The sequence below is a fragment of the Moschus berezovskii genome, chromosome 25, assembly GCF_049115385.1.
Source record: "Moschus berezovskii isolate FMDL1 chromosome 25, NW_MosBer_1.0, whole genome shotgun sequence".
Taxonomy (NCBI): domain Eukaryota; kingdom Metazoa; phylum Chordata; class Mammalia; order Artiodactyla; family Moschidae; genus Moschus; species Moschus berezovskii.
In genome coordinates this window covers 21,610,882-21,625,089 of record NC_142484.1, presented here as the reverse complement: position 1 = coordinate 21,625,089, position 14,208 = coordinate 21,610,882, and the positions used below count along the sequence as shown (strand labels likewise).

At 36.1% G+C, this 14,208-nt stretch overlaps 1 protein-coding gene across 1 annotated transcript; it reads left to right on the top strand.

The window, feature by feature from the left end:
- The first annotated feature begins 3,954 nt into the window (after positions 1-3,954).
- LOC129548509 (olfactory receptor 8G3-like) lies at positions 3,955-4,926 on the top strand. The gene has a single exon (XM_055415026.2). The coding sequence runs from the start codon at positions 3,991-3,993 to the stop codon at positions 4,924-4,926; it is 936 nt and encodes a 311-aa protein (XP_055271001.2). The 5' UTR covers positions 3,955-3,990.
- Positions 4,927-14,208: the final 9,282 nt, after the last annotated feature.

The following is a 14,208-nucleotide window of genomic DNA, read 5'->3' as shown; positions in this document are numbered from 1 at the left end:
CTACAGTCTAGATGGTGAATCCACAACATTGGTAGGAGCTTGTCATAAATGCAGAATCTCAAATCCAACTTAGACTGGCTGGATCAGGATCTGCATTTTAGCAAATCCTTAGCAGAACAAATCTTTGTTGCTAGTTGATAAGTTCAGGATTGATAAATACGATGTTTTGAAAGAAAATGTTTGAAAACTGGGGATACGTCACCTGCAATTGCCTCTTTCCTCAAGAGCCAGTCTCTCGAGAAATGAAAATCCTTGGAGAACATTTGAATCCATGTTATTTATTGCCAGGCATAGCTAACTCCAGGACATACCTTCATAGAAAGGTGATCACAATCGCTCAGTGGAGAACTAAGAAAAGTGCAGATGCTTGCTACCTTGAAGCTAAAAAACGCACACCGAAGACAGAATTGGAGATGCTGATCTGTGATGCATAATGGCTTCAAAAGTAACTCTTGAGACCAGGGCTGTCAGGCTCGCCCTCCTAGCACTAAAGACAGCAGAATGTTGGGTACCTATCACTCCCCACACTATCACTGGTGCTATTCTTCTCTGAGAGCACATTGTGAAACAGATCTAGTGTTGAAATTTCCAGGAAGAGAAAAAGGTGAGTGTGTTGATTTTATACTTGGTATTTGAGACTTTGATTATGAAAGTAATAACCATTGGCATTCAGGCAAACATTCCAGAACATCTTCATTCATAACATTATCATTTTATTCATAAACTATGTTTTTAAACTTGCTGTAATGTGCCAGATCTGGGATATTTTCTTGGATACAGAGGAGACTAAGTCAGATTTGTTCATCATTTGATTTATAGTGCAGCTAGAGTCTGAAAATGTGCTATTTAGAAATGGAAGTTTACTGAGCTTGTAGTAAGAGAGTCTAATCAATTGGAAGGAATTTGAGATTTTCATGATTATATTCTGCTTTCCTGGTGGCTCAGGTGGAAAAGAATCTGCTTGCAATGCGGGAGACCTGGGTTTGATATCTGGGTTGGGAAGATACCCTGGAGAAGAGATGGCAACCCACTCCAGTATTCTTGCCTGGAGAATCCCATGGACAGAGGAGCCTGGTGGACTACAGTCCATGGGGTTGCAAAGAGTCGGACACGACTGAGCAGCTAACACTACTACTACTTTGATGACTTTAATTGTAAATGAGATTAGTAAAGAAAAACTATTTAGCAGATAATAGAGATGAATGGGGTTGGTGTTTCATATGAGTAAGTAAAAATCTAGATAAGTTGAGAGAATTTGACTTATTCCAGAAAATGAACATTTTCTGAATTTGAATGTAAGTTTTGAAACTGGAAGGAATCAGATGTGAACTGAGTCTGATTGAGTGTATTCAGTGATTAAGAACAGACATTTCTAAGGACTCAAAGGTTTAGAATATTTTCCCTTGTATTCTTAGATCTTTCAAATGCCATCCATAAAATGTCTTTTGTCTCTTTAGAGTCCCTTGAGGTATATAATGACATCTGTTAATTACCCCAACACCCTCAAATATTTTTCAAGTTTTACACAGTCTTTATTTGCCTTTTATCTTGTCAATATCTCTCCTAAAAAAGAATATCCATAACTAAACTCTAAACTCATTTATAATTTAAGCGTAGCATAGTGCTTCCTAACCTAATCACACACATAGAAAATGGTAATATTTGTATGAAGTGACAGGTTAAGTGAATCAGGCTGCATGTGGCCAGTGGTGATCAGCTTAACACATGAGGAAGTATTGGTTCTACCTCCCTCATCTCACTTCCATCTGTGGCTTTGTAGTTCCATGGAACTAGTATTAGAAAATCATGTTACTGAAATTACTACTGATCATACTCTAGACATTGTGTTTCTACAAGCGCAATCTGAAACTAATTTATTTATTAACCAGTCACTTACTTTGTGAATTTTATTGAGTTAATAATTGACCCCTTATTCTTTTCAAGTGAATGGCACACAAAGCTATATCCAGTATTCAAAGGATTAGGGTTTTTTTTAATCTAAGTTTTAAACATAAATACTCTTTACTTTGCTAAATTTCAATTAGTTTGTTTTAACTGTTTTCAGTGTCTCTATTCATTTTTCCAGTTGCTGTCACCCTCGGGGTCTAAGTTGTACAAACTTGGAAGGTTTTTTTGACCAAAAGTGTGCACTAATCAGGGGGCACTGGCAATTTTCAAGCCCATGTTTCACTGAGAAAAGAAAAATTTCAGCAGAGAGATTGAGTACCAACTGCTCGTTTCTAATTGCATTCCTACCTATCCCCAGTAAAAGTCAAATAAGCTAAGGACAGTAAGTAGTAGCTTTGTCATTTTTAATGTTCAATGATTCCACCTTATATTCTGATAAATGACTCAAGCCCCACATAAACAGGGTTTATATCATTGCTATATATACCTAATTCTTACATCAGGTGTATAAGATGGACATTGGATCGGGACTAATAAATAAGAGAAGGCATTTTGAAACAAAAATTACAAAATATTCAGTTCCCTAGCTCTGAATCCATTAGGAGAGCTGTTCAAATTTGCATGCCCCTCTGAGTTTTCACTCCAATTTTATTTTCATATTATGCTTCTTTATAATGAATATTAGGCCTTCTTAATATCAATTTTTGAATTTCATGAGGTAAGTAACTGTGTTTTTGTAATTTTCATACTCTAAACTTCATTTTGAAGTGAAGTGTGGTTTCAGCAATTTCTGCTAAATTATTGAAGAAAGAAAGAAGGAAGTAGGTAGGGGAAGGATGAAAAGGAGAAAAGGGAAGAAAGGGGGGAAAGAAATAAGACGATAAAAGGAAAAGAAAGGAGAAAAATTTCCTCAAGTTCTCCACCTAAAACATGCTGCTACATGAACTTTGCGTCTTCTAACCCAGTAGTTCCCAAACATCGCTGATCATCAGAATTACATTGGCAGTTTTGTTGGCTTATTTGTTTTATATTATTTTGATTATCAGGTGTTAAGATCTTTAAAATCTTCCAAGATTCTAAGCACTTTTGAGGACATATTTTAAAGATTAAAAGCAAAAAGGAAAAGCTTTTTTTTAAATACAAGTATCAAATATTAGTCTCAAAAGGAGGCCATGGTAATGATTTAACTAAAGTAACAGCATATATAATAAAAGAGAAATTTGATAAAATGTTCATGGTTGGTAATTCTGGAAGTACCAAGATTTGTGAATTATTTAGAATTGTAGAGGCAATCTTTCAAAGAGACAGCAACAAAAATGATTTATCAGAGCTTTTCTATAGAGATTACTCTATCCCTGGAATAAAGAATGTTAAGGAAGATGATTGAGAACTTTCATTTTTAATTATATGTTTACATTTTTACACTCATTATTTTTAAAAATGTTGTAATCTCTCTAGGTGACTCTGATGATCAACCATATTGGCGAATCCTGAATTAACAGAACATCTTTGTTTTCAGATATGTTCTTTTACATCTGACTGTAAAGTGACCAGCCAGCAGAAGTCCATCTTACCCGCAAACATATCATGAGAGCCAGTGCCACTTGACTATGTGAGGTGATGATTAAGTTATTATATCATGTTCATATTCATAAACTAAAATCTTGGCCTTGATGTAAAATTTTTCTGACTTGAAAGAGGTTGGAATCCAGAAATTTGGAGGAAAGAAAAGTGCTCAAATAATAGAAATGTTAACTTTGACTGCCTTTAAAAGTCCAGAAATCAGTGTTTCTCTTAAACTTTATGAAATATCTCAATTATAAGATTCTTGAAGTTTATAATTTCTATTCTATTTCAACCAGAATCATAGTTTGTCCTAGAATGACAATAGATGCTAAAGAAATCCCCACATTATGTATGTCCTCTGATTACCATTAAAGAATGATCTCCATAGGATTACTCTCTGCTGCACACACAAGCACATATATATGTTCATAAATCTCTCTCTCTGTCTCTCACACACCCTAACACAAAAGTACACTCATTTTCTCATTTTTAAACCTAGAACCTGCTGAGAAGGAAATGGACCCTGGAAATCACTCCTCAGTGACTGAGTTCATCCTCGCTGGGCTCACAGAGGAACCAGAGCTCCAGATTCCCCTTCTGGTCTTCTTCCTAGGAATCTATTTCATCACGGTGGTGGGGAACCTGGGCATGATCACACTGATAGGGCTCAGTTCTCACCTGCACACCCCCATGTACTATTTCCTCACAAATTTGTCCTTTATTGATTTCTGTCATTCCACTATCGTTACCCCCAAAATGCTGGTGAACTTTGTGACAGAGAAGAATATCATCTCCTACCCTGAATGTATGACTCAGCTCTATTTCTTTATTGTTTTTATTATTGCAGAATGTTATATGCTGGCTGTAATGGCATATGACCGCTATGTTGCCATCTGTAACCCCTTGCTTTACAATGTCATCATGTCTTATTATAACTGCTTCCATCTCACAGTGACAGTTTATATTTTGTGCATCATTGAATCTGCAATCCATACAGGCTTTTTGTTGAGACTCTATTTCTGCAAGGCCAATGTGATTAACCATTATTTTTGTGATCTCTTTCCACTCTTGGAGCTATCCTGTTCTAGCATCTCCATGAATGAATTATTGGCTCTAATCTTTAGTGCTTTTAATGTCCTGATTCCTGTTTTAACCATCCTTGCTTCCTACACCTTCATCCTCTCTACCATCCTTCAAATCCACTCCACTGAAGGCAGGTCCAAAGCCTTCAGCACCTGCAGCTCCCATATCTCAGCAGTTGCTGTTTTCTATGGATCTGTAGCGTTTATGTACCTGCAGCCTTCATCTGTGAGCTCTATGGACCAAGGGAAAGTGTCCTCTGTGTTTTATACCTGCATTGTGCCCATGCTAAACCCTCTGATCTACAGTCTGCGGAATAAGGATGTCAAATTTGCTCTGAAGAAAATTCTGGACAGTGGAAAATGTAGATGAATAGACTCAATGTCATAGTGTCATATCACAAATATGCTTTTGGTTTGCTGAGATATGCAATGCTTTAGTTTTATTGTTCAAATTTTTGGAAATTCAGAATCGTTTTCTCATAAACTACCTTTCCCAAATTCTCTCTGGGCCACTTCCATTGAACCTGTTACAATGACTATGTACGGAAAAATAACAAGAATAAAGTCAGAGATTCTTAAGAATTAAGAAGCTCCAGTTTAATTTTAAAAAAATACAAACAACAACTATGATGATCATCATAAAATAATAGCATACATGATTGAGATAGTATAAAAGATCAAGCACAAAGCCCAGCACTTTAAAGTAGATAACTTCATTTAACATTTGCAGTTTTCTCTCAGGGCAAGCCCAAGTACTGTTTTATTTTGGAATCTGAATAAACTGACATTTAGTTTCAGTAAATGTCCAAGTTCCCAAGCATAATAAATGACACGAATCTAGAATGTCTGGCTCCAGGATCCGTGATTTTACTCAAGTAATCATGGGTGAGTCTAAGGCCCTCCCAGTAATTTTCTTCTACATATTAATCTACAGTTCCTTATAAGACTGTGTAGTTTTCTTCTCTCTCTCCAATCTTAGTATCACTTTTGTTTCATTTGATATAATGAAAATAATAAAAATATTTCAAACCTGTCCTAATCAAAGGAAAAAGAAATCAGTTGGAGAGTTACTGCAGAATCTTATGATAGAAACTCACTAAAGAGACTCAGATTTTCATGTTCAACACCAACAATTTTTATAAAAGCAGCCCAACCCATTTTTATCTTTATACGACTAATGCTGTATTATTTATGGAAAAACTACTCATCGTAGCCAAAAAAGCCATAATTTACAAATAATTGCCATTCCACATCAGTTTTATCTCGGAAACATTTCTTCTTTTCCCTTATATGATTCCTTATTTGCTTCTGGGCATTTTACCACATGGTTACTATAAATCTGGGTCTTCTCTGGTGCCTCAGTAGCAAAGAATCTGCCTGCCAATGCAGGACAAGTGAGTCTGATCCCTGAGTCAGGAAGATCCCTTGGAGAAAGAAATGGCAACCCACTCCAATATTCTAACCTGGGAAATTCCATGGACATTGGAGCCTGGTGGGCTATAGTCTATGGGTGTCAGAAAAGAGTCAGACATGACTCAGAGACTAAGCAACAACAACTCTAAATTCTCATGAAATTCTAAATACTCAACTGTCTTCTATCTCTTCTCAGTTCAAAATGTTTATTCATTAATAACAGGTCAATGTTTTTTGGAAAGTGTTTAACCTTATTCACCTGCAGTGTCTAATTATGGAATAAAACACATATAATATCAGTTACCACCCTTGTATCCCACTATCCATTAATTCACTGATGTCAGACATTCATTTTCCAAGTGCTCTCATATTATTTGACTTAATTGTAATCAGTATTTTAAAAGAAGATAAATGGCTACAATTAAAACTCCTATCCTTCCAGTTAAAATTAATTTTAAAAAATGATTTAAAAAAAAACCCTCCTATCTCAGTCATGATTCACACTCTGCTATACATATATTCTAGAATAGATATGTATATACATATATATATACATATATGTTTTTTCAGCTTGTGCAATCTTGATTCCATAAGCTGGAAGCACAAACTTAAGAATTGATGCTTTTGAACTGCTGTGTTGGAAAAGACTCTTGAGAGTCCCTTCGACTGCAAGGAAATCAAACCAGTCAATCCTAAAGGAAATCAACCCTGAATATTCATTGGGAGGACCAATGCTGAAACTGAAGCACCAGTACTTTGGCCACCTCATGCGAAGAGCTGACCTATTAGAAAAGACCCTAAAACCAGGAAAGATTGAAGCCAAGAGAAGGGGACTACAGAGGATGAGATGGTTGGGGATGGCATCACCGTTTCAATGCACATGAGTTTGAGCAAGCTCTGAGAGATGGGAAAGGACAGGGAAGCCTGGTGTGCTGCAGTCCATGGGGTCACAAAGAGTCGGACATGACTGAGCAATTGAAAAACAACAACAACATATATATTCATCTAAATCAAAACATATACCATATTAGAACTGAAAGAGTGTCATCTATGGGTATCTTAACACATTTCAGGATGTACAATCATAGGAAAAATATCCGTTTTACTTTTTGCTTACATCTTTTCTGTGTCTGACCTTTTGTTGTTGTTCAGTCACTCAATAGTGTCTGACTCTTTGTGACCTCAGGAACTGGAGCATGCCAGGCTTCCCTATCCTAAACCATCTCTCGGGACTTGCTCAAACTCAAGTCCACTGAGTCAGTGATGCCATCCAACCATCTTGCCTTCTGTTGTCCCCGCCTTTTTCTCCTAAGTTTAATCTTTCCCAGCATCCAGGTCTTTTCCAATGAGTCAGCTCTTTGCATCAGCTGGCCAAAGTATTGGAGCTTCAGCTTCAGCATCAATCCTTCTAATGAATATTCAGGATTGATTTCCTTTAGGATTAATTGGTTTGATCTCCTTGCAGTCCAAAGGACTCTCAAGAGTCTTCTCCAACAACACAGCTCAAAAGTATCAATTATTTGGCACTCAGCCTTTATGGTCCAGCTCTCACATCCATACATGACTACTGGAAAAACCAAAGTTTTGACTAGACAGAACTTTGTCAGCAAAGTAATGTCTCTTCTTTTTAATATGCTATCTAGGTTGCTCACAGCTTTTCTTCCAAGGAGTAAACATCTTTTAAATTTGTGGCTGCAGACATCATCTGGAGTGATTTTGGAGTCTACTGTTTCTGTTTCTTCCCATCCATTTGCCATGAAGTGATGGGACCAGATACCAAGATCTTAGATTTTTGAATGTTGAGTTTTAAGTCAGCTTTTCACTCTCCTCTTTCACCTTCATCAAGAAGACCTTTAGTTACTCTTCTCTTTCTGCCATAAGGGTGGTGTCATCTGCATATCTGACATTATTGATATTTCTCCCAGCAACATTGGCTCCACCTTGTGCTTCATCCAGCCAGGCATTTTGCATGATGTACTCTGCATACAAATTAAATAAGCAGAGTGATAATATACAGCCTTGACCTTTACCAAACTCCCAAAACTCTTTCTCACTTATTTTATTCAGCACCCTGAAGTAACTGTAAATCATTTTCTGCTCACCTATAAGGTGGCATTCCAGACACACATATTGCCCTTCAAAAATTCCAGAATCCTGAAGCCACAGCAAATCCAATGCTAAAGAAACCTTTTAACTGGGGGGCACCTTGCTTAAATCTGAAAGAACTCTAGGGAAGTTATTCAAAGCAAGAAATTTTCTACCCTTCATTTCCCCAAAAGGTCCATAGGTGAGCAGTGACAAGATCTGAGAGATTTTACTTAAAATGCATAATATCAAGCCATTTATGAGACTTACTATCACAAACCACTCTTGATCAAGATATTTAGGTTATTCCTGTGCATATTAAAGTTTTAAAAGTTTTCAAAAAATACTGATATCTTACTTTATACTCTTAAAATTTTGACTTTACTGACATAGGGTGTACCCTGGGTATTGAAATAATAATAAAATAAATTCCCTTGCTAACTTGAAATGAGTATCCAAAATTGAGAAATACTAATACATGCAAGCGTAAACTGGTAATAATAATTGAACTGATATATTTAACTATATTTTATAGTATTTCTCCTCACTTGTGTGCCCAATTTACTTTGATTCAGTTAAATCTTATATTATTTCCCATTTTCTGATTTTGGAACAAAAAATGAAAATATACAAGAAAATGCAAAAATGGAATATGAAAATAGAAGGAATAAGAAACAAAGGTGCCTAATAAAATGTTTCTTTATAAATAGCAACTAGAATTTTTAATAGTGAGGACCTCAAAAAACCAAATATAACATAAATATTTTGATTTCTTACCCCAAAAATTAAGTCCAATTATATATAGGTTTGACTTTTGAATCAATATTTATATTTCCTATTTACAATTAAATGAATTAAATGTATTTTTATACAAGCTTAATTAATTTACTTCATTATTTTAAAATCTATTGTCCTATTAACATTAAGATAACTTGTCAGGAGGTTTTCCAGGTGGTGCTCATGGTAAAGAACTAGCCTGCCAATACAGGAGACATATGAGATGCAGGTTCAATCCCTGGGTCAGGAAGATCTCCTGAAGGAGGGCATGGCAACTCACTCCAGTATTCTTGCCTGGAGAATCCCAGGGACAGAGAAGTCTGGCAGGCTACAGTCCATGGAATCTCAAAAGAGTCAGACACGACTGAAGCATCTTAGCATGCATGTATGCTACTTGTCAAGATGAGCCATGATCCTCTAAAACCTTTTATTCGCAGAGTGAACTGGGAACCAGTAGCATTGGCAAGGAGCTTGTAAGAGATGCAGGATCTCAAAATCTCAAATACTCCTCAGAACCACTGGATGAGTATCTGCGTTTTTAAAAGAGTCCCCAGGTGATCCTGTGAAGAAATCTTTATCATTAACTGATGAGTTCGGGATTGACAAACAATCCCTCTTGAAGGAACTGGAGACATGTCAACTGGGGACATGTCAACTACAATTGCTTCTTTTTCAAGAGCTTGTCTCCTGAGAAATGGAAATCCTTGGAGAGTACTTGACTCCCTGTTATTTATTGCCTGGCATAGCTAAATCCAGGACACACCTTCATAGCACAGTGATCACAACCACTCAGGGGACAGCTGAGAAAGGTGCAGATGTTTGCTACCATGAAGCTGAAAAAACACACACTGAAGACTTAGAATTGGAGATGCTGACCTGTGATGCAGATCAGCTTCAAAAGTGGCTCTGAGACCAGGTTTGTACCTGCCTACTCAGCACTAAAGACAGCAGAATGCTGTATACCTATCACTCCCAACACTCACACTAGTGCTATTCTTCCCTAAGAGCACATTTCCAATGAGATTTGGCATTGTGGTTTCCAGAAGGAAAAAGGTGTGTTGATTTTATATTTTCTTTTTGAGACTTTAATTATGAAAATAATAACCATTGGCATTTAGGCAAATATTCTACAATATAGTCATTCATATAATTATCAATTTATTCACAGCATATTTTTAACTTGCTATGATGTACCAGATGTAGGCTGTTTATTGACTGGAGGAGAACAAGTCTGATTTGTTCATCATCTGATTTATATAGCGCAACTGCAGTCTGAAAACATACTATTTAGAAATGGAAGATTCTTGAGCATATAGGAAGAAAATCTAATCAATTTCAAGGAATTGGAGGTTTTCATGATGACATTAATTGTAAATGAATTAGAAAAGAAAAAAACAATTTAGCAGATAATAGACATAATGGGGTTGGTAAGACTACTTTTTTTTCAGGTGAAATAATGAAAACATGAGTAAATAAAACTCTAGATAAGTTGAGAGAATTTGACTTATTCTAGAAAAAGAAAATTTTCTTAACTTGAATGTAAGTTTCTGAAACTGAAAGGAGCCAGATATAAACTGAGTCTGGAAAGTGGCAAGAGGTGGTGTAGATATTCCTACTTTGTCTTAAAAGCCATGAAGAAAATCCTTTCCCTAACATCCCTGAGTGGTTCATCATCTGATTTATCGTTGAGTGTATTCGATGATCAAGAATTGCCATTTCTAAGAACCCCAATTTTTAGATTATTTTCCCTTGTATCTAGTGAAGGGTATATACATTGGAAGGACTGATGCTGAAGCTGAAATTCCACCTGATACGAAGAGCTAACTCATTTGAAAAGACCCTGATACTGGGAAAGATTGAGGGTGGGAGGAGAAGGGGACAACAGAGGATGAGATGGTTGGATGGCATCACTAACTCAATGGACATGAGTTTGAGTGAACTCTGGGAGTTGGTGATGGACAGGGAGGCCTGGCATGCTGCGGTTCATGGAGTCGCAAAGAGTTAGACACGACTGAGCGATTGAACTGAACTGATATTCTTTAATCTTTCAAATGTCATACATAAAATGTCTTTCTTCCCTTTAGATCCCCTTGAAAAGTTGTTGCTTAGTTAATAAGTCCTGTCCAACTCTTTGTGACCCCATGGACTGCAGTATGCCAGGCTTCCCTGTCTTTCACTATCTCTTGGAGCTTACTCAAATTCATGTCCATTGAGTTGGTGCTTCTATCTAACCATCTCATCCTCTGCCACCCCCTTCTCCTTTTGCTTTCAACCTTTCCAAGCATTGGGGTCTTTTCCAATGAGTCAGCTCTTCTTAACAGGTGGTCAGACTACTGGAATTTTGGCTTCAGCATCAGTCTTTCCAATGAATATTCAGGGTTGATTTTCTTTAGGTTATATCTCCCTTGAGATATATCTGCTAAGATATATAGATAAATCTGTTAACTATCCCATTACCCTCACATATTTTCTAAGTTCTTCACAGTTTTTATTTGCCTTTCACCTTGTCAATGTCTCTCCTTAAAAAGAACTTCTATAACTCCAAACTCCAGATATAATTTAAGTGTAGCACAGGGCTTCCTAACCTAATTGCACACGTAGAAAATGGTAATATTGTGTGAAGTTAAGGATCAGGCTGCATATGGCCAGTGATGACCAACTTAACACATGAGGAAGTAGGTTCATCCCCACTTCCATATATGTTAAGAACCCAAGACTTTTGAACCCATATGACAATTTGTGGCTTTGTAGTTCCATGGAACTAGTGTTAGAAAGCTATATTATTGGGATTACTACTGATCATACTCTAGATATTGTGTTTCTACAAGTATAATCTGAAACTGATTTATTAACCAGCCACTTACTTTGTGGCTTTTATTGAGTTAATAATGAATTGACCCCTTATTCTTTTCAGGTGAATTGCACCCAAAGCTATAACCAGTATACAAAGAATTGGAATTTTTTTAATCTAAATTTTAAACATTACAACTCTTTGCTTTGCTAAATTTCAGTTTATTTGTTTTAAGTGTTTTCAGCGTATCTGTTCACGTTTCCAGTAATTGTCCCTCCTCAGGGTCTAGGTTGTGGGAACTTCAGCAGTTTTGTTAACCACAGAGTGTGCACTACCCTGGAGGGGATTGGCAATCTTCACACTCAAGTTTCACTGAGAAAAGAAAAATTTCACAGAGAGAGTTTGAGCCCCAACTGCTCTTTTCTACCTTTACTCCTTCCTATCCCCTTTAAAATTCAAATATTGAAAGGCCAGTAAAAAGTATTTTGTTATTTTTAATGTTTAGTGATCTCATTTCATATTTTGACAAAAGACTTAACCCTGCTTAAGTGGGCATGCTACTTAATTGGCATTGCTATACACATCCAATTCTTAATTTTTCTAGTATATCTATCTATCTATATATGATAAGGAAATCTATATCCTTAATTGATTCTTATATAAGTAGGGTATAATAACTTGTTTCAAAACAAATATAATATTCAGATTCTCAGAGGTAGATCCTATGGACATTGTGTCAGGACCAATAAATAACAGAAGACGTTTTGAAATAAAAATTCCAAAATATTCAGTTCCCTAGCTTTGAATTCCAGAGAAGGCAATGGCAAGCCACTCCAGTACTCTTGCCTGGAAAATCCCATGGACAGAGGAGCCTGGTGGGCTACAGTCCATGGGGTCGCTACTAGTCGGACAAGACTGGGCGACTTCACTTTCACTTTTCAATTTCACACATTGGACAAGGAAATGGCAACCCACTCCAGTGTTCTTGCCTGGAGAATCCCAGGGATGGAGGAGCCTGGTGGGCTGCCATCTATGGGGTCACACAGAGTCGGACACGACTGAAGTGACTTAGCAGCAGCAGCAGCTTTGAATCCATTAAGAGATCTATGCAAATTTTCATGCCCCTCTGAGTTTTCACTCCAATTTTTGCATATTATGCTACTTTATGATGAATATTAAGTCACCTTAATGTCATCTTTAATTTTATGATATTAGTAACTATGTCTTTGTAGTGTTCATACTCTAGAATAGACCTTCCTTTGTGGTAAAATGCTGTCTCATGAATTTTTGCTGAATTATTGAGAAGAGAAAGAAGGAAGAAGGATAAAAGGGAGGAAAGAGAAGAAAGGAGGAAAAGAAATGAGAAGACAAAAGAAAAAATTAGGAGAGAAAAAACAGAACGCTTCAAATTCTCCACCTTAAACATGACACTACACTGACTTGTGTCTTCTAATTCAGTAGTTCCCAAACCTGGCTAATCATCAGAATTACACTGGAAGTTTTATTGGCTTGCTTGTTTAAAATTACTTTATTAAAAGTTCAGATCTTTTAAAATCTTCAAAGATTCTGAATCCCTAATTCTGATGTTATATTAGGAAATGTGTAATAAAATTTCTCCAGATGAGAGAATTTGGAGAGCTGATGAATAAAAACTTTTGAGAACATTTTTAAAGATAAAGGAGAAAATAAGAAAATATTTTTAAATATAAGTATCAAATATTAGAGTAAAATGTAGGCAGTTGTACTTCTTATGCAATAAAATGTAATTTCAATAAAATGTTGAAGGTTGTTAACTCTGGAAGTACCAAGAGTTTGTGAATTATTTTGAGCTGTAAAGGTAATCTTTAGGACAAGAAATAAAATAAAAAATTGTTTATCAGTGATCTTCTGCAAATATTAACATCCCAGAGCAAAAGAGTATAAGGACAATGATTCAGGAAATTTTATTCTTAATTATAATCATGTTTACATTTTTATAGTCATTAGTTTTGCCGATACTTTAAGCTCTCTAGGTGACTCTGATGATCAAACCATATTGTGGAATCCTTGAAATAACAGACATTCTGTGTTCAGATATGTTCTTCTATATCTGACTGAAAAGTGAAGAGCCCACAGAACTCCATCTTACCCACAATAACATCATGAGAGCCAGTGACATTTGGCTGTGTGAAGTGAAGGTAAGTTGAGTCTCTGTCACGTTCACATTGAGAAACTAAAATATTGTCCTCACTGTAAAATTTCCCTGATTTGAGATAGGTTGGAATTTAGAAAGAGAGTCATTTTCTGATGGTGTATGTATATTTTAAATGAACCCAGATACAAGGCAGAAGGGATATAGGCATGAAGGCCAGACATTAACACGTAGATGTGTAGTTGTTTCTCATTATGCTTTAGTTTAGTTTTTTCTCTGGTGAATAAGGATTTCAGTATCTTTTTATTTTCTTTTTAATTATTCTTTTACCTTCATCAGTGATATATCTGTTCACATAGTTTTTTTTAACTTGTTTGACTGTCTTCATGTTATTGTCTTTTCAATTTTTTTTCATACTCTCAATAACAGTCCATAGTGCTTTTAATATTCTAATA